The sequence below is a fragment of the Bombus terrestris genome, chromosome 3 (assembly GCF_910591885.1).
Source record: "Bombus terrestris chromosome 3, iyBomTerr1.2, whole genome shotgun sequence".
Classification (NCBI taxonomy): Eukaryota; Metazoa; Arthropoda; class Insecta; order Hymenoptera; family Apidae; genus Bombus; species Bombus terrestris.
Genome location: NC_063271.1, coordinates 14503377 through 14526540, shown reverse-complemented (window position 1 = coordinate 14526540; position 23164 = coordinate 14503377). Strand labels below are relative to the sequence as shown.

At 37.3% G+C, this 23164-nt stretch overlaps 2 protein-coding genes and 2 long non-coding RNA genes across 4 annotated transcripts in view; 2 read left to right on the top strand and 2 right to left on the bottom strand.

The window, feature by feature from the left end:
- Positions 1–19: 19 nt before the first annotated feature.
- On the top strand, positions 20–2630 carry LOC125387214. The gene is made up of 2 exons (XR_007227788.1): positions 20–427; positions 550–2630. It is a non-coding gene; the product is annotated as an uncharacterized LOC125387214 (long non-coding RNA).
- Positions 1881–3775, bottom strand: LOC125387215. The gene is made up of 2 exons (XR_007227789.1): positions 2788–3775; positions 1881–2287 (listed from the first exon to the last, which is right to left on the bottom strand). It is a non-coding gene; the product is annotated as an uncharacterized LOC125387215 (long non-coding RNA).
- Positions 3776–5250: 1475 nt separating this feature from the next.
- Positions 5251–7675, top strand: LOC100644514 (CD2 antigen cytoplasmic tail-binding protein 2 homolog). Its single transcript, XM_003394646.4, has 6 exons — positions 5251–5912; positions 5974–6137; positions 6413–6596; positions 6662–6843; positions 6916–7024; positions 7097–7675. The coding sequence occupies exons 1-6, from the start codon at positions 5768–5770 to the stop codon at positions 7324–7326; spliced, it is 1014 nt and encodes a 337-aa protein (XP_003394694.1). The 5' UTR covers positions 5251–5767; the 3' UTR covers positions 7327–7675.
- Positions 7676–8041: 366 nt separating this feature from the next.
- LOC100644205 (carboxypeptidase N subunit 2) overlaps positions 8042–23164 on the bottom strand; it is a 36718-nt gene continuing 21595 nt past the window's right edge. Inside the window, exon 2 of the mRNA XM_003394644.4 lies at positions 8042–18176. Coding sequence (XP_003394692.1) covers positions 16279–18144 — 1866 coding nt within the window. The 5' untranslated portion in view covers positions 18145–18176 and the 3' untranslated portion in view covers positions 8042–16278. The remainder of the gene's footprint in view (positions 18177–23164) is intronic.

The following is a 23164-nucleotide window of genomic DNA, read 5'->3' as shown; positions in this document are numbered from 1 at the left end:
TTACCAACTGTACCAATAAGTTAAAGAAACTCCCTACTTTATCAACCGAAAAAGAAAACTTAGTTATCAAAATTATTAATGATAATACTTTGTTATATTCATACTTTACTATATGTTATTTTATCACATCGTACATGTATTTTAACTATTCTATTTTATTATCAACGTAATTCTTTTTGTAACTAGTCAGTTAGAGACGGGAATCTAAAGTATCGAGACGTATCAAACATAATAATATTTGATCGGAATCTATTGTAAAGTTCAGTTCAGCGTTAAAGTGTTAAATAAATAAGTTAAGTTATAAAATAAAGTGTTTACTATATTATAAGAGTTATTGAATCATTAGAATTAACTATCAAGACCCCCACAAATTGGTGATCTCGACATGATTTTCTCGAAATGCCATTACACCATTCTCCGACAAGAGGTAAAACATTTCCTCAAAGAGTTTTAACAAATGCAATGTCTGATATGAAACGTAGTTAACGCATTGTCGATGGTTAAACAATCTCTCTTTTGAAAAGAGAACCTTAATTTTGTGATTTACAGAAATTTAATCGGCCTTCGCAATCAAGAAGATAATATGTCTTTTCATGATAACAAGATAACATGTCTTGTCACGAAAATCTTTAGAAACCCATTGACTAGAGATAAATATGAGACTCTGAAAGCGCGTATTATATCTTCGTTTGATAAGTTTAGCGAATCCAAGTTGAGGGCTCTTCTTCGCAATAATGAATTTTTGGACGAAAAACCATTTTCTATAACGCTTAAGAAATCTAGTGGATGGGTTATGTAATAAGAGCGTTTTAGGACCTTCATCCTTTAACAACCTCCAAATAACGATCGGGCGATTCTTGCAATCAGTGATGTTCAAGATTTGTCACGACTAACCCATAAAACGGAATACGCAATTTCCATGAAGGAAAAACTAAGCCGAAAAAATAAATCCCGATCTTTCGACATACGACGATATTCGTAGAAATTCGATTTTCATAGGAATTTCTAATAGCTGACATTAACCTCTTAGGTACGGTTGAATTTTGTGCAGGGCTGTTTCTCTGTATCTCAGATTTTGACGCGTAAACGATACAGCACTGCAATGTTTGACTAATAATGCTGTTCTCTACGCAAACACATTGGAATGAAGTTTTTGATAAATAAATTATAATTTTTCTTAAAGATCTGATAGATAATGCATATACTTTAACTTTAATAATTTACTTTAATAATTAATAATACAATTGAATGTGATATATTTTAAAATACGGTACGACACATAGAACTACGTCACAATTTTCACATTTATAACGCGATAGTGTTTTTCAAATTGCTCTTCATTTTCTATTTTGAAGCGACATTCTGAGGTTGAGGATTCTAAAAAATTACAAGGATACGGATCGACATGTTAAACAGAGTATCTAATAATGGTATATTTATTTTAACGAAAAGTAACAATTGACATCTGACACTGGTGTATCAAAAATAAAGACTATATATTCTGGCTGCATATTGTTAACACTGTTATAAAACATTGCAAGGATAAAAAAAGTGTGAAGCAAGACAAATGAAATACATCATTTAGTTTAAACGATAAGTGAATGAGTCAGTAGAGTGAGCCACTATAGTGGCGCGTCGTAATATAATACCCGCAAAAGCCACTATAGTGGCGCATCGTATCGAAGAGGTTCATCAGAGTACCATAGGCGCTGATTTTTTCTAAGATGTTATGGTTTTTAAGATGATATATAAAATCTATGGGTAGATTTAAGCAGTAACAGAATTATCAACGGAAACACACAATTAAGTTTTCATTTTCATTTTCATTCGGTTTCATTAGGCGAATAAATATTATTTCCACGATAGACCACTCAAATAAGTACAGCAAACTGTTACACAAATTTATTGATATTACTAAATCACAAAGACACGTGTTCAGAACAGGTGGCATCAGTATTTCATTTGCACTAAAGGATAACCAATCGCAAAAAAACACGGGAAAGAAGGATTCAAGGATACGACCAGGAAGGAGATTTGCCAACTGTCCTTAAATCAATGGGCGAGCCCTTTTCACATGATATCTAAAAAGAATGGTGAATGGCGACTTTGTGAGGGCGGACGCTGAAAAATTCTTCAAAGGGTAGGTTTCACGATCCGAAATACCCGAAACTATCACAACTGATAGGGTTTCAAAGGACAAGGTTCTCCATCGTCGGATGTCAACAATGTACCAACTACTGTCTACCACCTAGCGTCAAACGGATTGGTCGAACGGTAGCGTCGCTCACTGAAAACCGCATTAGGATGTCACAATAATGAAAATTGAGTGGGGATATTACCAGTCGTTTTACTTAGAATCAAATCGCGTACAAAGACGAACGAAGAAATTCAAAGAAGATGTTGGAGCCTCACAAGCTGAATTACTATACGAAACAATATTACATTACATTAAATATATGTGTATATACTTGATTTAGGGGATGCAATTTTGTTAACTTTTTTTTTTATTGAAGATAATAATGCATATTTAATAATGATTTATAATTAATATTTACTTAAACAGCAGTTTTCTGTACCAAATGAAACCCTGTATACATACTTATTTTAAATAAATTGTGAAAAATTATGAAGATTAGTTTAGTTTAGTCATTGAGTAAGTTCAATGATTTAGTTTATACTCTTTAGTTTATATAACGATGATGTTGAATACAAAATCGTAACTTCACGATGGCAGTGTTCTATGATGGCCGATATGTACAACGTAGCTTCCGATATTTAGAGCCTTACCTCCTCCATTGGAGTCCAGACTTGTGTATACGATCATAGCTCACGCCCATTATTTTAGTTATTTCACCGTACAAGTGCTGCACCAAGCGGCCAAGTGCTGAAGGCGTTCCACGCTAGTATATACAAGAACCGATAAAGTTAGTGATTTGCATTGTTTGGTTTCACGCTAGCATATACAAGAACCTGTTTAGTTCCACCACAAACGAGGTATACTCGCTGTGGTTCCACACTACAAAAGCTTATTTCACTGTGCGGTTCTACAGAAAAGTTTATGCTATTCTATCCAAGATAGACAAATATGAGAATAACAAAATCGCACAATAATTAAACTTAACTTAGCTTATTATATTTTTTTGGAGAAGAAAAGAAAATCTTTCCCCTGAAAAGGTAATGGATTAATGGAATGGTACAGTAATTTTAATATATTTTCCATACATAATAGTTTTTACATTTAACATTAAAGTTACTTTCCTTGTAAAGATGTTTTTGTTATAAAAAAATTCAAATATTATTTCAATGTAGTTTATTAATTTAATATTTAATTCAATATTTATAGTAATTTCAGTAGTTGATAGGTTGCGAATAATATTTCTGACGTGATTTATTTGTTTTGTATGATTTTATGTAGACAAGATTTAATGTCATAACTAATTTGTGATCCACGATTTTTACCTTTTACTTTCATTACTGATACGCCTACGAGATGTCGTCGCCGCAGTTTTGTTCACTCATCTATTTCTTTATATGTATATATCTGTAATTCAATACACACATATTCATACGTATTACTGAAGCACCTAAGCAATTATCTATCATCTTTATTAGACACACGCATTTGCTATGTGTGCTGTTTGGCTCTACTAATTCTTTTTTAGTAAACACTTTATCAAATGGTCATCGTTTATGAGTAAAGGATGCTTAAATCAATGTCGAGTTTCTAAGTCGGTACGGCAGTTACGTTTGCCCACGAAAGCCCACAACGTGATTTATCTATTCTTATATTTATTAAAATATACGACTGTAAGAAAATGTGAAATTCGAACGCCTGGGATGGCCACCTGGCCTTCGTCACTTTCGGATATGAAAAGAGAAGCATTAACATTTGAGGGTGCCATAAATTAAGCCCTCCCCGTACGGTGATATGAACCAGAGGGCTCCGACATTTTGCAACTGCGATGTCTGGTATATTCGAGTATCTTTTGTACAATCATCGACGTGAACGAACGTCAAAATAAAACTACGCGAGTTCGACATTTCTGAATTTATAGAACGTGCTGTAAACGTGACTCCCTTGAATTCGCTTTTGGTATTTTCTTACATGAGTCATAGTCATATGAAAGTACTACTAAATGACACAAAATTTAATATACCCAATTAATTAATATGTAAATGCTACGGACAAAAACATTTTGAAAACCAGTCGCAAATATTATTCGACAGCCATCGCACGTCCTGCGTTCCAGGACTAGGATCGTTGATCGCTTCATGGCGTGCTCTAAACATTGACTAAATCCTAGACACTCAAGAAGGTCGCACAGTAAGATCGCTTACGCTTTTGTATCAGTGAGGCAACACTAATACAACGACGAAAAATTTTTATTTTTATTTTTTTGCTAATAAAAATTTCATTAACATATTGGTAAAATTTTCCTGATTGAAATGAGACATTGAATGGGCTTATTAAACTTTCTCTTTTGACTGCTGATCGGTTGGTCGAACTTGTCTCAGCGCAATAGAGCCAGCTAGATCCTAACTGTTAGGACAAAACCTTGGATGTTTAAGGGGTGATAGAAACACGAACATGATACACTATAGCACATTAACATAGTGTCAAATTCATATAAAATTCATGAAATTAATAAATTTTACTCAGTTAATATAAGTAACATGGGTAAAAGTCGTGGATCACAAATCAATCGTTACGTGTGAAATCTTTCTACAGTCAATTTGTTTTGCAAACAGATATGTCAGAAATATGTATTATTCGCTGGCCATCAACTAGTGAGATTACTATTAAAATGAAATTAGGTTTTATTATAACAAAAACATCGACGCGATGCGATATAGTAAAAAATTAATTTCTTTTTCTTAGGTCAACTCATTTTGATTACTACGCGATTCTGTTATTCTTATACTTGTATATTTCGGATAGAAAAATATGAATTTTTACGTACGACCATAAAATTAAATAGGTTTTTGTTATATGTACGTTACACACTAGTGTGGAAATAAATAGGTTTTTGTCTATGCTAGAGTTGAATCAGTACAATACTTAGCCGCTTGGTGCAATACTTCTCGAGGGCCAATTGAACCTTATAGGTATTAACACACTGTCATTTCCCCACTGCTTGTATATTCGTTCCGAAAACAGAAAAACTCATTCGAAAGTTGTGCCGTAAAAAATCAACGCGGAAAATAAGAAGGATTTTGCTCTGCGCATGCTTGACATGCTATGAGTGTGTCAGACAGAGACAGAGGTATTCTACTCATTTCTGTCTGTCTCGCATAACGAAACCTTCTTTTATCCTCCATCTTGACATTTTTTAATTCAAAAAATGGACAATTTTCCCTAGCGTGTGTCCAAACTTGTTTATTTGATTGTGCTCAAGATCTGAGATTGTGCCAGATCTGTGTATACGACCGTGGACCGTGGTTATCAGCTTACTTACTCTGCCCAAAAGTTAACCTAACCTGAACGTAGTTAAATACTTTATACATAATTGTACAGTTTAAATTGTACTGTTACCGTTTGTATTTAAATATGTTTTCTTGAAATTTGTTTGTTAGACATTCTAGAAATACAGTATAATTATTATTATACAAAATTAAATAATATTTTTCTTGAAAACTGTGAAAAAACGTCCAATAAAAGATTATATTTCACTGTACGTGCTGGAAGAGTCAATAATAAGTTATTACGATAAAGTAAAAGACGGATATTTTTTATTATCGATTACTCACAATACATTACTCACAATATATGAAAATGTATAAACGTAAATTTGATGAATTAGAAGATAATAATGTTAGAAAAGCACCAGTAAAAAACTCGTTAGATTCGGATGAAGAAGATGATGATGCTAACGAGGATAATTACAATATAATGAGCGATGATGAAATTGAAGGTACGTAAAAATATGAAAAATTTGTTTAACATGATGTAAAACATCTGTATATGATTATTAGGTGCCGAAGATGGACCAAGTGCTCCAGAAACAAATGTGGGGTTTACAGCATTTAATATGAAAGAGGAATTAGAAGAAGGACATTTTGACAAACAAGGCCATTATCTTTGGAACAAAGAAAAAGAAATTAGAGATAATTGGTTAGACAACATTGATTGGATGCAGGTTTGTAAAACTAGTTGGTCAAATGATTTTAATCTTAGAATATGTGACAGAACTAATCCCCTAAATTTGCATAATTGTATAATACGAATTGAAGTCCTGGTAGTTTAAAATAAAATGTAAATTTGCTTTCATGTTTCTAATGTTTTTCTTGCTCTTGGACTTTTGCATATTGAAATATCAGAATATGTTTCCATACAGCAAACAAATAAAATTATCTGTAAACCTGCCTTGTTTACTCAGTAATGCAAAACATTACTAAGGCGTAATCTTGATAGATCAAACCGAGTTCTACAGCAAGTGTAAAGAAGGAAAGCCAAAGCAGTAAAACACTTGGACTGGCACATAGCGATAGTGAAGATGAAGATCCAGATATAATGTTCAATCCAACTCAGGTTTATAAACAAATATTGGAATACTTACAACCTGGAGAAACTGTTTCTAAGGCTTTGTGCAGGCTTGGTAGCTATTTTTAGTTGATTAAGTTACATTTGAAAGAATGTGTTCATCATTACAATTATTTAAAGGAAAAGGAAAAAAAAGATTAACTACTGCAGAGAGATGGAAAAGAAAACAGGAAAAGAAACCGATAGAGGATGATCAAAATTCTATTAGTATAACAAAATTAACAGAATTGGCAAATGAATTGTTAACTCGTACTGGAAATATGGATATATATCAAGAAAGTTACGAGCAAATAAAAAAGAAGGTAATTGCACATGACAAAATATGATAGATATTAAAAACTTTTAATAACCTAACTATAATATGGTTTTCATAGGTTGAACTAGGAGATAAACATGCTCATCCTTCAAAACAGGAAGCAGAGTTGGATATGTATGCTGATGATTTTGACATAAAAGAGAAAGCAAAATTGGATGAGAATGAAAGTAATTATTTTTTCTGAGAATGTTATCCTATATAATTTTCTGATATTATATATTATGTTTATTTTCTTTTAGGTAATAATAAAGGAATTGATAATTCTGAAGCAGACGAAGCTAAAGAAGTAACATGGGAATTAAAATGGTCACAAGATGAAAATGCAGAAGTTTATGGTCCTCATACAAGTGAGGAAATGAATGCATGGGCAAGGGAAGGTTATTTTAAAAGTGGAGCTTGGGTGCGAAGAACGGGTCAAAATAATCAGTTTTATGATGCTGCAAGAGTGGATTTCGAACTTTATCTGTGATGTTTTGTTCTTGTTTGATACCTCATTTGATAAAAGAACTAGTATATAACTGTAATTTTTTGATGATAAATACAATGAGAAACAATGTTTTATGTAATAAAATATAGGCTAACTACTTGTCAATATGTACAGTATAATTACATACTTTGATGAACACATACTCTGGCATTTTGAAACTATAATATAACAAATATCAAATATAGAAACTGTGTTTCTCTGTATTTAAGAAAGAAGAGTATTGTTAGTAATAATACCGAGTAATAACTCATTCCATGTGACTAAATTGTATAAAATAACAATTGTCCATTCTTGATACATATCGCATAAATAAAACTATCGTGGAAACCTATTTACTTGTTTCTATGTATCTGTTATTTTGCTCTTTTAAATTTTAGAGACATCTACCTTTATTGATGTATTTCAGATGTTTTTATTAATGCCTGACTAAAGACCATCCGGTATGCTACTTAAATCGAGAGAAAAGAAAAGAACTTACACTTTGGGAACTTCCTGTGCATACCCAATAGTAAGATAGGGGTGGCAGAATTTATGGTCCACACGACGTGGTATTTTTAAATAGGATTTTATCCCTAAAGTAAATCTATTTGTACCGCGCATAAAAACCTTGCGACTACCCTTGTTTATTCAACAGAGTGCAACTCGATGTTCTTTACATTCGAGCTTCTAGATCTTCAAGAAAATAAATTCTGAAAAATCTTTGATTCTTGGCTTTTATTTTAGTACGTTCAACATAAAATCAGAATAAGTAAACATTCGATAAAACGTAAAAATATCGTAATTAAACGTTACAAGATAAGCACATAGAGATATATAAAACACAGGATTGACATATCTACACGTAATATTCCATATGTATACATACGTAATAAAACAACGCAAAATAAAAGGGAGTTAACAGGCATTTCATCTACATACCGGACAAATAGCACACATATTACTGAATATACAATATAACTTTATTAGATATCTTAAACATTTTTATTAGCAATGTATGAAATTTCTATATGGTTACTTAAAATATTTCGTGTATGTAAGTAAATCGTACATACATATTTACCCGTGAGTATGCATGTATATACGTACTACTATAATGGTAGTAGTATGTATATATTTTGTAATTTATATTATAATTAATTTATATATAATTATTAAGTGTATAAATTCGTAGCTCCACCGCGAAATTTAATGGAAATTTCGCGGAGAGTATTGAAACGGTACACAAGACGAGGGTTTGTTCTAGTAATGTTAGCTTTGTGATAAAAGTTGACTGGTCAACTTTTCAACTAATCAAAAATTGAAAAAATCCTACGCACGGTCGTTTGTAGAAAATACGAATGTGCACGTATGCGATGCAGTATGTCTAAGTTATATTAAACGTCGGAAAAGATCAGTCGGTCTATTTAGTTTGTGTTCGAGATTTGCCATTTCTCGTTATACACCGCTCGACCTAAGAAAAAGGTGGCAGAAAGTTTTCGAAAGGATTATTAAATTCGGAGATATACCGCGTCAAGGAAAAATAATAGTTCAACGCGATATTCCCGCGGAAATGACCAATTCCATGCTCAGCGATTTTACGGAAAAATTCTGCGAATCAGCGAAATGCAAAAATCACCGACTTCGTGTCGATATTTTCAATTTTCGTCTCTATGTTTGACGAGAAAGAAAAGAAAAGGAGAGAACAGAATAACAGACGAAAGGAAACAAGAATAACAGAAGCGAGAAGAAAAGGCGAAGCTAGAGGCTGTACATAAAGAACAGCTATGAACTCTATGAACACACGAAACTATTATACTAATATTTACAGGAAAAATTCACGTAGGTACAGGCGGTACATTCACGACGAAACAAGTTACACTAGTTTTCTCTTTGATTTTCGCAGCACAATCAGGATACAAATGATCACGGCCCTCGTGCGCAATTAAATTAATATTATTCGTGACATTTTACAAGTTACAAATTATAATTTATCAGCATTAATAAATTGTCCAGTAATAGGAACGAGTTTAGTAATAAGCGAGAAAAAATGTGGGCCGCGGATATTTATGCAAATTCATATTTTTATTAACACAACTAAAGAATTACTAAATATGATAACGAGTGTTGCACTTTGAATATTTCATTTACTTTTGCATATTATGCGCATTCCGTGTCTCTTTGCACTTTTAATTTTCCCATATATACATAAAAATCCGCAGTCTACTAACGAGATAAATAAAATTCTACAAGTAAGTTTAGCAATTAACAAGTAAAATTATAAAACAAACGTCTATATCCTATAACTTGTAACTTGTTAATTCATTGATATTATTAGTTGGTAAATAATTGTGCAAGGGGGCCTAGGAAACAAATCAGATAGGGGACGAAGAAAAGGTAAAAATGGCACAAACAGTGGACGCATTCGTAAGCCGGTTTCATAAACGCACGTAATATACCCAAATTGCATGTAACGAAGTAATTATGTATACGAACTGTGTGATAGACGCTCGAGGAAAATGAAACGTCCGCGTCGATATTGTCTTAACTCTAATCTTAAGTAGTCTACAGGTTACTATAGCTCCATTAAACGTCAGATACATGAATACGCGGCTGAACTAGACAGGTGTCCTAGTGTTTGAGAAAGTATCGTTCGAATATACTGTGGAATCTCGCGTGTAAATAGAGAATCGTTGTAATCGGGATAAATTGCTTTTCCGTTGTTATTCGGGGATTAATATAATAAATCGGCATTAATTTGCTCCGAATCGCGAGGTATCTCGTACTTCATAAACTGACAGCAGATTACGATACAGTTATCTCGAATTCACACTTATTCTCTGGGGAATGTTGGAAATTTAATCGCATGCGATATCGTCATTTGTAGAGCGGCAATCTACTTATTTTTTTGCAAGCTGAATACGTTAACAAGTGAAAAGAATTTCAAATATACAACCATACTTCAATAATATTTATAGAAGAATTGCAGTGATCTTCATTTTCAATATCTATAATCGCCAATTTTCCAAAGATGAAATTTTTCAAAATTTCTATAATTCGTCTAGCTGGCAATGTTTCAAGTACAAGTACGTATTTGTATAATTAAGTTAATATCGCAGATAGGCAATATTCTGAACGAAGTATAAAATATTGCACGTCACTGATATATTCGACAGACTTTTCTCAAACACAGCAAGAAACCCAGGCGACACCGCCGCATTAGCATCGATGAAGACTCGAGTGAACGAGGGACCAGCACTCGAGCGATCGAGCGACGACGCCCGGTCATCATCATCTTCATCGCGATACGCGGCACGCTGTCGCGCTTTGGTTCGTTACGAAGCAGCGGAAGCTGCGTTCGAGAGAATCCCGAAATCGTTTAACAACTGTATTTTCTCGCATCGTTGTTATGAAACCGGCGGAGATATTATCGTAGACAGACAGATGGACAAAGTTCAAGAGACAGACAAGATAAAAGGAGCCGGGAGTAATGAACAGCAAAAAACAACGGACATTGAAGATGGACGTTTACGCGTCTGAGGAACGTGATGTGCATTCGACGTTGCGCAGCTCTTGTCTCTATGTACATACAAAAATAGCCGTCGATGGGGCGCGCCTCGAACGCATCGAGATCCCCGTGACACGAAACCGGAAAGGAAAAAAGGTGAGGGAGAAGAGAGAGAAAGAGAGAGAGAGAGAGAGAGAGAGAGAGAAGGAGAAAGGAAAAAACAGAGAAAGGGACACCGCGAAGAACGAAGAAGGAACAGAGGTAGGCCGTTTTTTGGTTTCTTCTCGCGCGACCTACCGGCTCTCCGTCTGCTCGAGCACAGCTTCCCTCTTTTTCATCTTTCTCTTCTTCGTTCCTTGGGCGAGATCCGTGTAACATGACTAACTACCATGACTAACGAGTCGGGCGAAATGCCACCGTGGAATCTTGGCTAACCGACCGGGAAAGTGGGTCCAATGAAATGCTCTCAAATCTAATATTTTGGCTTGTCAGAGGGTGGTCCGGTGACTCGCTTTTTCTTTTCTCCCCGTTCGTTCTTTTCATTTTCAGTTTCCCTTTCTCTTCGTTTTTTTCTCTGATTGCTCTTTAATCTAGATTTCCTTCGGTCGAAACTTCCCTTCTACTGGGCTTATTTTCTTTGCCCCGCTTTAGTCGTGCCTTCGAACGCTTGCTTAATCCGAATCGAATTAATCTGGGTGTAGCAGGCTGGTCGAAATGGGACTAAGTTATGTATCACGTGGTGTAATCGGTTTAGGCGTATGCATGAAATTTATTCTCAGGTTATTAAGAACATGGAAATATTACTTGTATCAGGATTGTTTGATTTAGGGAATATTACAATATTAGATATCTTTGTTAAATATTCTCATTTTCCTTACATTATTCTTATAACATTTCGATTAAATATAAATTAACTATGTTTATAACTGCACGATATTCATCGAATTTCCTCGTTAAAACAACAATTTAATGCAAACATTTAAATCAGCCAATCTGTATGTTCAACTTCCAACTTAAATTCCCTTGAAGCACTTTTACGCGATCATACACGAAGAACTTGGCAATGTCAGACGTCTGTAATTTTACGTGCAGATTATAGAACTCCGGACAGCTCAGGAAGTTTGATTCTATTGTCGTTGATCGGCGGAAAATGAAACGGGAATTGAAAAATCGCCGCGTTATCAAATCGTCTCTATACCCGGCGGATCTATTCTTGCGAGTAAGTTTCCGGCCTGGCCGTGACAATCGGTTGCGAACTTCGCTGTCGAAACTTGGAAAGTTTTCTGAAAGTGATGGACGGTCGGACGATGGTCCATGAACGGGAGAACCACGGCTTCTGGGTCAGTGGGACCGTAGCTGTTTTCTGTTTTCACTGTTTTCACCCTCGATTCGAGTCGACTGCCGAGGGATCGGCTGCTTCGGGGAAAATTAATTTTTCACAGCTGTCTGCCAGCCGATCACCGAGGGGCGCGGAAGTAATACGCGAAAGGGATCGTCGGATGTATTCTGACCGCTTTCACCAGCGCGTCAGGATCGCGTTCTTACAGGTGGCACGAATATTTCATTCGGCTGTGCTTAGCCATTTCCGATTCTTTATGTAGCCTGCTGGCTATCGGGACGATTCGATCGCGGCGTAAATTAAACGGTCGAGCGTCAGGGGAACTGTTCAAATTCGGCCGCCCCGGCTGGATTCGCTCCGTAAATTCTATTTGAGCCCCTTTTCCGGATTGCGCTTCGTTCATTTGTACATCTTTGACATTGCGGGATGTCCCGGTATGTGTGTGCTTCTTTTTGCAGACCGATATTCATTGTGCGAGTAGAAATAAGAAATAGTGTTGTATGAACGTAATTTCTCGTAATAAACGTTTAATTTGGATTTTTGTATTCAAAAAATTTATCAATTGGAATTTTATTAAAACTTCTATTTAGAACGGAAAATAACTGTGAGTGAAAATAAGAAAAAAATCGTCGTACAAATGGGCTTATAAATCATCTATCGGCAAGTTTGATTAGAATTTATAGATTTTGAAAATTTGTTTATTACAATTTCATTGAAATTTCTTCTTACTTTTACTCACAGAATATACTAATACCATTTTACGGGAGAAACCTAGAACACACGGTATAAATACATAGTATAAAGTCAAAGCTTTGTGGTGCACTTCAATGGAATACGGTTATTATTTATCGTTGGCAGTTCTTTTGCTTTTGAATTCCGTTTCGTATCCTGGTGTGTCAGGGTTTTCAAGTTTTATGCGAGTTTATTTTATACGGAGGTTATTCCATCGAGAATTTAACTCTCGATCGATAGATTCTATACGGGTCTGATAAAAATCGTTTTTACTACTTACGGACCCCTTGAAATCAGGTTTTAAGGAAAGCGTGAGATATTGGTTTACATTGCGCCCTGAGAGGTTTAAGGATAAATGTATCGCGAAAAAGTAGAATCACGGTCGTAGATATTTTTCACAAAATAATAAGCCTATGGTAAATTGTTATTACCAAAACAACTTCTATATCGATCCTATAAACGTAAATATGGCTTAACCGCTATAGCCTTCTGCGAAATGATACACAGACGCGATTTTAAATAATAAATTCATATATTTACGTTTGCATACTAATACTTGGATTATTTCACTAAATTATTGTAAAGTTATATTTTTGATAAGAAGGTGTAATTAAATATAAAACGAATTAACTTTTAAGTTTCAACAATCGAATTTTATCTATTTTGTTAAAATCGAATGATCTTTCATTTTTCTCACAAGGCATCTTAAATTCTTAAGTAATTGAATTTACGTATGTATTATTAAAATAAAGTTATTCTTAAATAAAACTTAATTAACTCGGAACAGTCGATTTAATCTATCATCCATTTAGTCCTGATATTTCGATAGAAGATAAACATAATAAAAAATCGCCTAAGCCAATCGGACGTGACGTTCTAAGAGAATAATACCGTTCGCTCTGACCTCGTTCCGCGAATCGAGGCGCTATTATTCCGGCAAATTCACGATGGAATTGTTATTCCCGAAATCTTACAGCAATCCGAGGTTTTCGAGCGAGCGAACGAAGGCTCGGGCGAAGGTTTACCGTGGCGAATTGAATATTTAACTTTCAACCTTCTCCTTCGAGGAGCCATCGCGCTTGGAGACTTTAATCAGCAGGAATTCGATATTCCATTAAATTTCTAGACGCGTTGCATTTCGAGGACGCGCATAACGACGGCAATACGCACACGGCCGAGTTATCCAGATCATCGTACTAACGGAGTCCGCGTAGTAATCCTTGCGACACATTACGTGTCACGAATTACGATTTTCTGGGTGCACAATGTACATTTATGTAAATAAAAAATATATTTCCCTCCATAAGTCGCTGGACACTCAATAAATTTGGGATAATTTCAATAATTTGAACGAATTTACATTTGAGATTGATTGCTTCTTAACTTAGATATCTTCTGCCAATTTCTTTTCTGTTTTACATATTTTATATTTTTTAGGTCTAAATTAAATATGGTAATTAACCTGTGATAATGAACGATGCAGGATGAATAAGATCTACCACGATTATTATTATAGGTCCAGTTACTTACGATTGAAAGCATACTCGTACACATTGATACACGAATTCGAAAGTTCGATCGATGCTTCGTGATGGATACGTACGCATGTTCTTGTTGATGCATCAAGTATATTTTTTTTTCTCGTATTCAAAACGTAACATCTTTTCCAAACTTAACATCATAAATTAATAAATAAATATATATATATATCATTTATATATATCATCATATATAGTACGCTTAAGTCTGTATAAACGTGAAATTCTCGTGTCTAAATATACCTCGGTGCGATCGTAATGTGTTTCCTAACGGTAAAGGTCGCGTCTATTATTGCTTCAATTTACAATGTTCATCTGAAAACGGCCCTCTTCACTCGACTTCAGCGGGTTCAAGCGGAAAGGAAAAAGGAACCGTCCAGTTTTTACGAATTCTAACATTGTGTCTTTTGCTCCCTTCGGTGTATGTTTTAACGTGTGGTTATGCTTAGCGTGTGTGTTCGTTAATACACGTATCTGTAAGTGTGTGTATACGCCTTATACAAAGATATAAAGACAGATAAGAGAAAGATAAAGAAACAGCGAACGAAAGGATGAAGGAACGCGGATTTAACAACGCCCAGCGATCCTTCATTCTTTCAACTCGTTTCTTGCTTATGTAAATCGCTTGTGCTTGAGGTAGCCGACCGTCTCGCAAAAATCTTGTCAATGTTCCTCTAAAGGACGCGGACAGTTGTTCGAACGGTGAATCGACAAAGGGAAACGTGGACGAAGATAGACAGACAGTTAAAGGAATGACGAACGAACAAAGAGGGGAAAAGCGAAATTAGGGTTAAGAAAGGGACAGACAGATACACGTTTGGTGAAGACGCGAGTGAGAGAGGAAGAGTAATCTTGGGATGCTAGTCTAGGGAGGGTTTAAACGGACTAACGAGACGCTGCTTTGATTTGATTTGTCACTACGTTTAAATGCGAAATGAACGCCCGCCTCGGAACACGGCGCCCAGCATTTGCACTGAACCAACGGAATCCGACGCAATCCGTGAAAATAAATACGTTCCCGTAGCCTCCCTATTCCCAGTCCCTGTGTAATACAACGGTGGCCACGTTTATGCGCCGTACAATTTACATTCCGAGTCAGATTGCGTTCCCCCAGCGAAAATGCATTCTGCTGTTCTCCAGCGGCGCGACTATCTCTCGGAAGACATTTCATTTTCAGCTCGTCCACCACGAGTCTAGTCCACCATCTGTCCCCGTTTCTGCGCGATGGACGATGGAATGCTATTCTCTTGATGATGCTGAAGATTCTATGGTGGGCATAGTATATCCGTAGTCGAATGATTTTAACCGATTTACCATCCGCGAGCAACGCGTTAAATTTCATCGGACAGAGAGAAGGATCAGATAAAGAGAAAGAGAGAGAGAGAGAGAGAAGGAGAGAGTATGCCTCGACTCCATGCATACCTCTTATGGACGACAGAATCGATACTTTCGGTGAAGGAAGGATTACCGTATCACGTTTGATCTTGGCCAATCAGTCAGAATAGATCCAGCCCTATTAAGGTCTTGTCCAAAGCACCCTCCTCCCTCCCTCTGTTCTCTACTAGCTCGCAACAACGATAGATCTAGCGCGCGAGACTGTCGCTACTGGAATTTCTTCCGTAATCCCCGGACGTGACCGAAGTACAAGACGAAACTAGCACGCGTCACTAGGTAATCCATTTCCTCTATGAATCTTCTCCGTGGGATTCGGAAAGTATCTTCTCCCTGAACGAAGAGCTAGCGGCTCGGTTTCTTCGTGTTACGGATCTCGGTAATCTCCAGAGGGTTGAGAACCATCTCTGTTCTCACAGATCGGGCAGCGTTAAGACGCTGCCGTTCTCTCAAACGAACACCACGTGAGGTTTTTGAGGAAGCGGCGGTTCGTAATCGTAATCGTACTCGTAATCATAACCATAATCCAGTCGATGAACGTTCGATCTGGGAGCTGCGGGGCTCTGCATGCGATAAAGCGACAGCACTTCCGGTGGTTCGTCGCGAAGATCGGTGACGTCAGCCACCGCGTATACACCCTCTTCCGCCTGCCTGGCAAACGTCGGATCGGTGCCAGTATCGCGACGATTAGTCGTCGGTCTGGTGTACCTAGGCGTCTCGTAGATGTTCGTATCCTGCGGTTGCGGGCTTCTTTGTCCCGGCTTCCCGCGTGGAGTATCGTACGGCGTGTCCTCGTTCCGAGCCAACAGCCGTCTGCTGTACGATTCCGCATTCTTGTCCAGTTCGTCGTTGTTCCTGCCCACGTAGACAAGGAATTCCGGTCGATTGGGCGCCGCGTACGCCAGACGTTTCTTCCTCTTGGACCGCGTCACATGCGCTATCAGCGCCATAATAGTCGCCGTCGCGGCTACACAACCGGCTACTGACAACGACAGATAGAGAGGATTGAGCCGACACCGCAACGAACCCTCCGACAGAGCGATTAGGGCTTTCCCGGCGAATTCCTCGTCGGTACAGATGATATCGTGGGTATCTAACTCGAGCCTCGACTCGTTCCGCCGCTCTTCCGCTCTGATAACGTTCCACAGCCAGTGCACAGAGCAATTGCAGACCAGGGGATTGCCACCGACGCGAAGAGACGACAGGCCGTCCACAGGGAATTGCGTGGGCTGCAGGGTCGACAGGCTGCATCGACGTAGAGAGACCCATTTCAGATATCTGGCGCTATAGAGAACCCTTGCTGGTAGCTCTTTCAAACCTCGATTACCATCCAACGAGATTCGTTCCAGGTTCACGTTGTCAGCGAACGCTCGCGCGTGCACGTTAATGATCGTGCAATCGTTCAGCTCCAGGCTTCTTAGCTCAAATAGATTGCGAAATCCACCGGCTTCTAAAGTACCTAGTGGATTACGACTAAGAATCAGGTTCGATAAAACGTTCAGCCTAGCCAGTGCGGACGTGGGTACAGATGTCAGATTGTTTCCGGACAGATCTAGGTGCAGTAGGTCAGGTAATCGGTCGAACGCGTCGTCAGCGATATTTCTGATAACGTTGTTTGCCAGGTTTAACGATACTAACAAGGGCAACGACGGCAACGAGTCCCTGTCAAGCTCCTGGATCAAATTGTCGGATAGGTCGACGTTCTCCAAGCTCGGAGCCAGAGCTAAATTGTCGGTGGGGATCTCTAACAGAAAGTTACCGTGCAAGATCAACGTCCGGATTTTGTGCAGATTTTTTAATAATCCTTCTGGCAAACTGGTGATCGAGTTGTCGCTTAGATTCAAGATTTCTAGTTCACTGGTGGTTTTGAACGCTTGCTCGTCCATATCGGAGATATTGTTGCTGGCTAAGTTTAATTCCTTTAAAGAGTCTAAACCTTGCAAGGAATTCTTGGCCAAGGCTCTGACGGCGTTACTGCTTACGTTCAATGTGACCAGATTCTTTTGGAAGACGAAATTGTCCGAGCCCAACGTGTGGATAGCGTTCGACGTGAGATCAAGCGTTTCCAGGTTACCGTAGAAACCGAACGACAGGTGAATATTGCCGACACGATTGTTGGACAGATCCAAGTGTCTGATCTCCGGGTTCAATTGGATCGGAACGACCTCGAGGCTTGCGTAAGCACAGGACGCGTGCAAGCTCTCGTCGTCGCAATGGCATTGCGTTGGACAAAGACCGTTCGCCATCACTGACATCGCGACGGCCAACGCTATCGCGGTTGGCAGCGTCGTCGTCGACGGTCCACGTGATGCCATTCCATATGAACTCCTCCTCGACTGGAACTGCCCTGTAACATTGTAATAAAACGATAATATAGTAAATAAACCAACAAAATAAAATTCAAGTAGACGTAAATAATAAATTCAAAGTAAATTCTTTAGTAAAAGTAAGTTCGTTTCTACTGCTATATAGTAGTAATTTATTTCGACGTTTTTGCAAAAAAGTGGCCTTGTTTTTACACTTATCTTCTGTATCTTACATTCGTCCTATTTTCTACCGAACCTAAAATTTAAACTGCTAATTAATGTATAAAATATAAATTCTACATAGTCGCGGTAACGTCAGATTGCTAATAAAAGAAAACAAAAATTCACTTTAAAATATCTCTGGCTTAATCAAGCCCTAACATGTTTGTATGTAATTGAAACGAGTGTTTGCCGAGGCTGCCATTGTCCGTTGGCAAGGCACAGAAACGTAAAACTCGGCTGAACTTGTAATCACGGTAGACATCGTAAATTCGAAACGAGTCATTATTTTTCTTTCAGGATTGCTGGGGAAACAACCCAACTCGAAGGACTTTCCCATTCAATAATTTCCACGTAATTTCATTAGGTAGTCACTACAAAGGGTTATATTTTCAACCAATTAATGAGATAAAATCAATCTGAATATAAATATTTCTCAAAGACCCCTTAAAGGAGATATAAAGCGAATGACTGATAGAAAATTATTAGCAAATTTTAAATATTAAAGATATTAAACATTTACAAATTTCTATAATTTTGTTATTCAGTTATTTTGTAGGAAATAATTCAGCAGAATTTTAGTCGTTGACCCTATTTTAGACGCGTTATCTGCAACAGCTTTCATTAATAATCAGGAGGGAGTCTTGTAACGAATTAAACAAGGCTGCCAGCAAATTCTAGTAACAGCTGGATATGTTAAAAGAATAAGACTTGTTAAAATACATGGTGGTCATTTGGAACACCTGCTGCCACAGATAAGCGGACGCGAGTTACTGGAAAGCAAAAATGATTGTTTTCAAGTGCCAGATACAATTTCCAAATGAGTCTCACATATTATGTTGCAGCTTGTAGACCGTAACGTAACTACCCCATTTGAAATGAATATTCAGAGAAACATGCAAAAAATCTCATACAAATGGTAATATCAAAATAAACGCCCGCAATTTATGAAACAATGAAGGTTTAATTAGGAAATGTTATCGTATAATGTATCTATATAGGTGTGAAATGAAAAAGGAAAAGAGAATAATGCAAAAAATGTTATTCTTGCCAAAAATCGTGTTAAAAGCTTTGTGAATTTTTCTTTGATTTATAATATCATTTTATTAAAAACATCTACATTAACAGAGTGTTTATATATAGAAAACAGTTCATGACACTGCGTGGGATTGACAACGCGTGTAGCCGACAGTTTTGCAGATCTGTTGCCGGAGAACATTTTACACAAAACTGACTGCGTTTAATACAGAGAAAAATATACAAATAAATGAAAATAAAAAAGGAACTGAATAATTTCTTGTATTTTTAATCATTTTAAATCGGTGTTTTAAATATATCTAACGTTGTTTTGTCCTTACTTTCAGGGACATGCTGCGCGAGAGAAAATTATGCTCTTTGTAAGATGAAGAGATCGTGCTTCGTTCCAGCGCTGATTCAAATTACCCGAGATACGGTTCACAAATTACAGGCGCAAATTCTAAGAAAAGTAATAGAAATCCAGCTTATGTGTATACAGAGAGAAAGAGAGAGAGAAAGAGAGATGAAGTGAGAGTGTTATGTGTGTGCGTGTGTGAGAGAGAGCGTATAAACGGAGTCATGGTACTGTAATAAAATAGGTAGTACCGTAACGTAAACGAAGGAAAATGGGATCGGCACAACGGTATCTTAATATTGATTACCATCAGCAAATCAATATCATGGTATGCACGTTTATAGAGTTATTAAATTATATATAAGTACACATTCGACTTTTGCTCATGAATTTCTCATTCTCATTGCCATTCCGTGTATTTCCCCCGCTGCCATCAACGAGATAATAGCGTCCAGAGACACTTAAACAGCTTGACCAACTACATGAAAAAAAAGGGAAAAAATAGCACGAAGTACTACAGGCCGGTTATAACCAACGCCTCCGCCATTTTATCCATTCGAAGCACGTCGAGCATTCTCAATATGCTAAACATCGAATCAATTTTCCTTTTTTTTTTTTATCCACCAACGATCGAATCGCGCCTATTGGAAACAGTCCACGTAGAAACTGGCTGGCCTGTCTCTCCCTTTATAAAATGAATTCAACAACATGTCATTGGTCCAATGCCAGAAGGCCAGCTCACCACACGTATACATAGTCGCATACGGGAACTAAAAGAACCTTAGAATCGTACCCTAAGTCCGCGAAAGTTTCGAGTTACGCGACCACTCAACTTTCTATAACCATAGTCGCCGCTTTCCTATACTTTCCCTCGGATAAAGACGTTTTCCCACGATTGCTTATGTTTGAATCACAACTCGCTAACTTCCGTCCCATCCTCAGCAACGTCCACCTTCCGATGTGATTGTTGTTCTTTGCTATTGTGTAATAGGAACGTTGTCTACCATACCACGAGAGCCAGTGCTTTAATATTGAATAGAGACCTATAACCTTTAATGGTTGCGCGTAAGTTGTTGGACTTAAAATAACCTTTCCTCCTTTCGTTATTGCATACTGGTCCGCAATATAATACATACACGCACGCTGTGGAAGAGCGGCTCTTCCGGTTGGCGCGCTCGCTGGTTGGCCGTTGTAATTATGTAAACGATATTCCCCAACCGGAGGCGTTGGGACCGGGCTAAACAGTTTCGCGAAATAAAAAGCCCCGGTCCACGGGCGAGGCTTTGTAGCGGGCGAACAAGCCGCGAAAGCGTAACCACCCTTCACGTTCCAACGGTTCGCCGCAACAAACTCGATGCAACGAGTTTATTTACGGACACCTGCATGTTCAATTCGTGTTCAGATTTTGCCCGTCCACTGTTGCGTCCGGCTACTCCGTCGTGTATAATACATCGTACACGTGTGTGTATGTATGTACATATGTATATTGGTATTTACGCAGAATAGCGAAGCATTTGTGTATTAACTTTTTTCCATGCATTGCAGAATAAATAACATTAGTCCCTCGTGGGGAATACGGCGCGAAAGGAACAATGATAAGCAGCGAGGAATAGTTTCAAAAGCGAATCGCGTGAGCCTCGTTGCCGCGGCCGCTTCGAAAATTAACAAGCCGATAAAAACTTTATTCGACCGGTCGTTTTTATTATCTCGACAGTGTGTGAACGCGGGCGTGTGCATGGCGAACATAGAGCAGTAAAGTTGTTCGTTCGAGTACTCATCATCGGGGAATAACTGGGAAAACCGAACGCGAAATTTGCTCGAATTGCTCGGCCAGTTTTTTCTTTTTCTTTTTTTCAGAGGTAGTCTTTTAGCGATAGAACGATTTGAGTTTCCTCGAGGACGCGCGGTTAAGCGGGTTCTTCTGACAGTGTCTCTGAATATTTCTCGAGTCGCGATTCGCTTTTAATCAAGTCAACCTGCGGTCACCGGCATTTACATTTACGTTGAAAACATTTTTAACGCCGGAATAAACATGCTCTAATGTGTACTTTAACCGCGGGGAACTATAGAAAACACTTTGCGATTGAGAAGTTGGAAAGTCAAGGATTAAATTAAAAATGAAAAGCGTGGCGTATACGAAAACGAGAGAAGTACCAAAATTATGGAAGCCTTGGGATGGTAATGCGTTACGTGGTTGAATTTCGAGAAGTTATTGATGTAAGTTTGGCGTTGGGAAATAATGGCGATCAGCAGATGTCAGGGACGCCTGACGCCTAATCGAGCCAACGAGCAGCTTTTAATCTGAATTTTGCTGGTAGAACGCTTTTAATTTGATTACGAACGCTTGAGAGTGATAAATAGTTATGGAATGAGATAACTACGGAAATTGCACGAGAATTATCGAATATTTACTTTCCAAGACCGAATTCGCTGGATGCTGGGAAACAACGATGATCTAAAACTAATTATGCGAGTTTAATTAAATCAACGAACGTCTATTTGTACATTTATATCTTTATTATGCTTGCGGTTAAACAGTAAATCGAAATAAATAGAAATATTTATTCATTCCGATCATCATTCATTTTCTTTTATAGAATGAGATATTTATTGTGATATAATTATTAATTATAATAAATTTTTTAACTTTTCAAATCAATTTTCTAAACTAGGAAAATGCTTAATCTTTTTTCCACGATGTCTATTTTCAAGATACTTGGAAATATACACAAACTGGTTGTTTTGCATCCATTGTAAATCTTCTTATTGTTAGTAATATCGCAAAGGTTTCTAACTTTGAAAGTTACTTCAACCCAGCCTACAACTTCAAGTCCAGAGCCATTTCATTGATTCGATGAATATTTTCTGACTAGTCTTCTACCAACTCTTCAGAAGTAGTGAATTGCCGTTATTTTTAACCTACAATGTAGAGTCGCATAATAAACTACAATAATGACGGAATAATGGAACCAAGTACTCTGAAAACAAAGTTTAATAGAATATGTGAAATATTGAATTATTATCATAAATATATGAATATATTTTGAATTTATTAATGCATCAAACGAATTCTGTGTATATTTTAACTACAGTTTCGAAACATTATCGTTTATTTCAGTAAAATACAATTTCAGTAAAATAAAATTATACTCTTCCCAAGTAGACCATATGCGTTAATGCAATTTGTGATTAAACATTTTCTTTCCTCATCGTAAAAATGTATCAAAATCATAATATGTGAATACGTCAGAATCACAGTGCGACAAAGTAATAGTTGTACAGTGTCCAGATACTAAAGTTATTAAAATTACGAATTATAATACCATTACCATAATATCGAATCCCAAAACCTCGAAAGCTGATCGAGGCGTTTAAAATGGACCAAAGGAATCCATTCCTACGGAATTTGATTCAACGTTTACATCGAAACGATCAGCC

Excerpts from the sequence above, each read along its gene's own strand:
- LOC100644514 (XM_003394646.4), top strand. The coding sequence starts at position 5,768 with ATGAAAATGTATAAACGTAAATTTGATGAATTAGAAGATAATAATGTT. Across the intron at positions 5,913-5,973 it reads GAGCGATGATGAAATTGAAG|GTGCCGAAGATGGACCAAGT; the intron begins GTACGTAAAAAT and ends TATGATTATTAG. Across the intron at positions 7,025-7,096 it reads AAAATTGGATGAGAATGAAA|GTAATAATAAAGGAATTGAT; the intron begins GTAATTATTTTT and ends ATTTTCTTTTAG.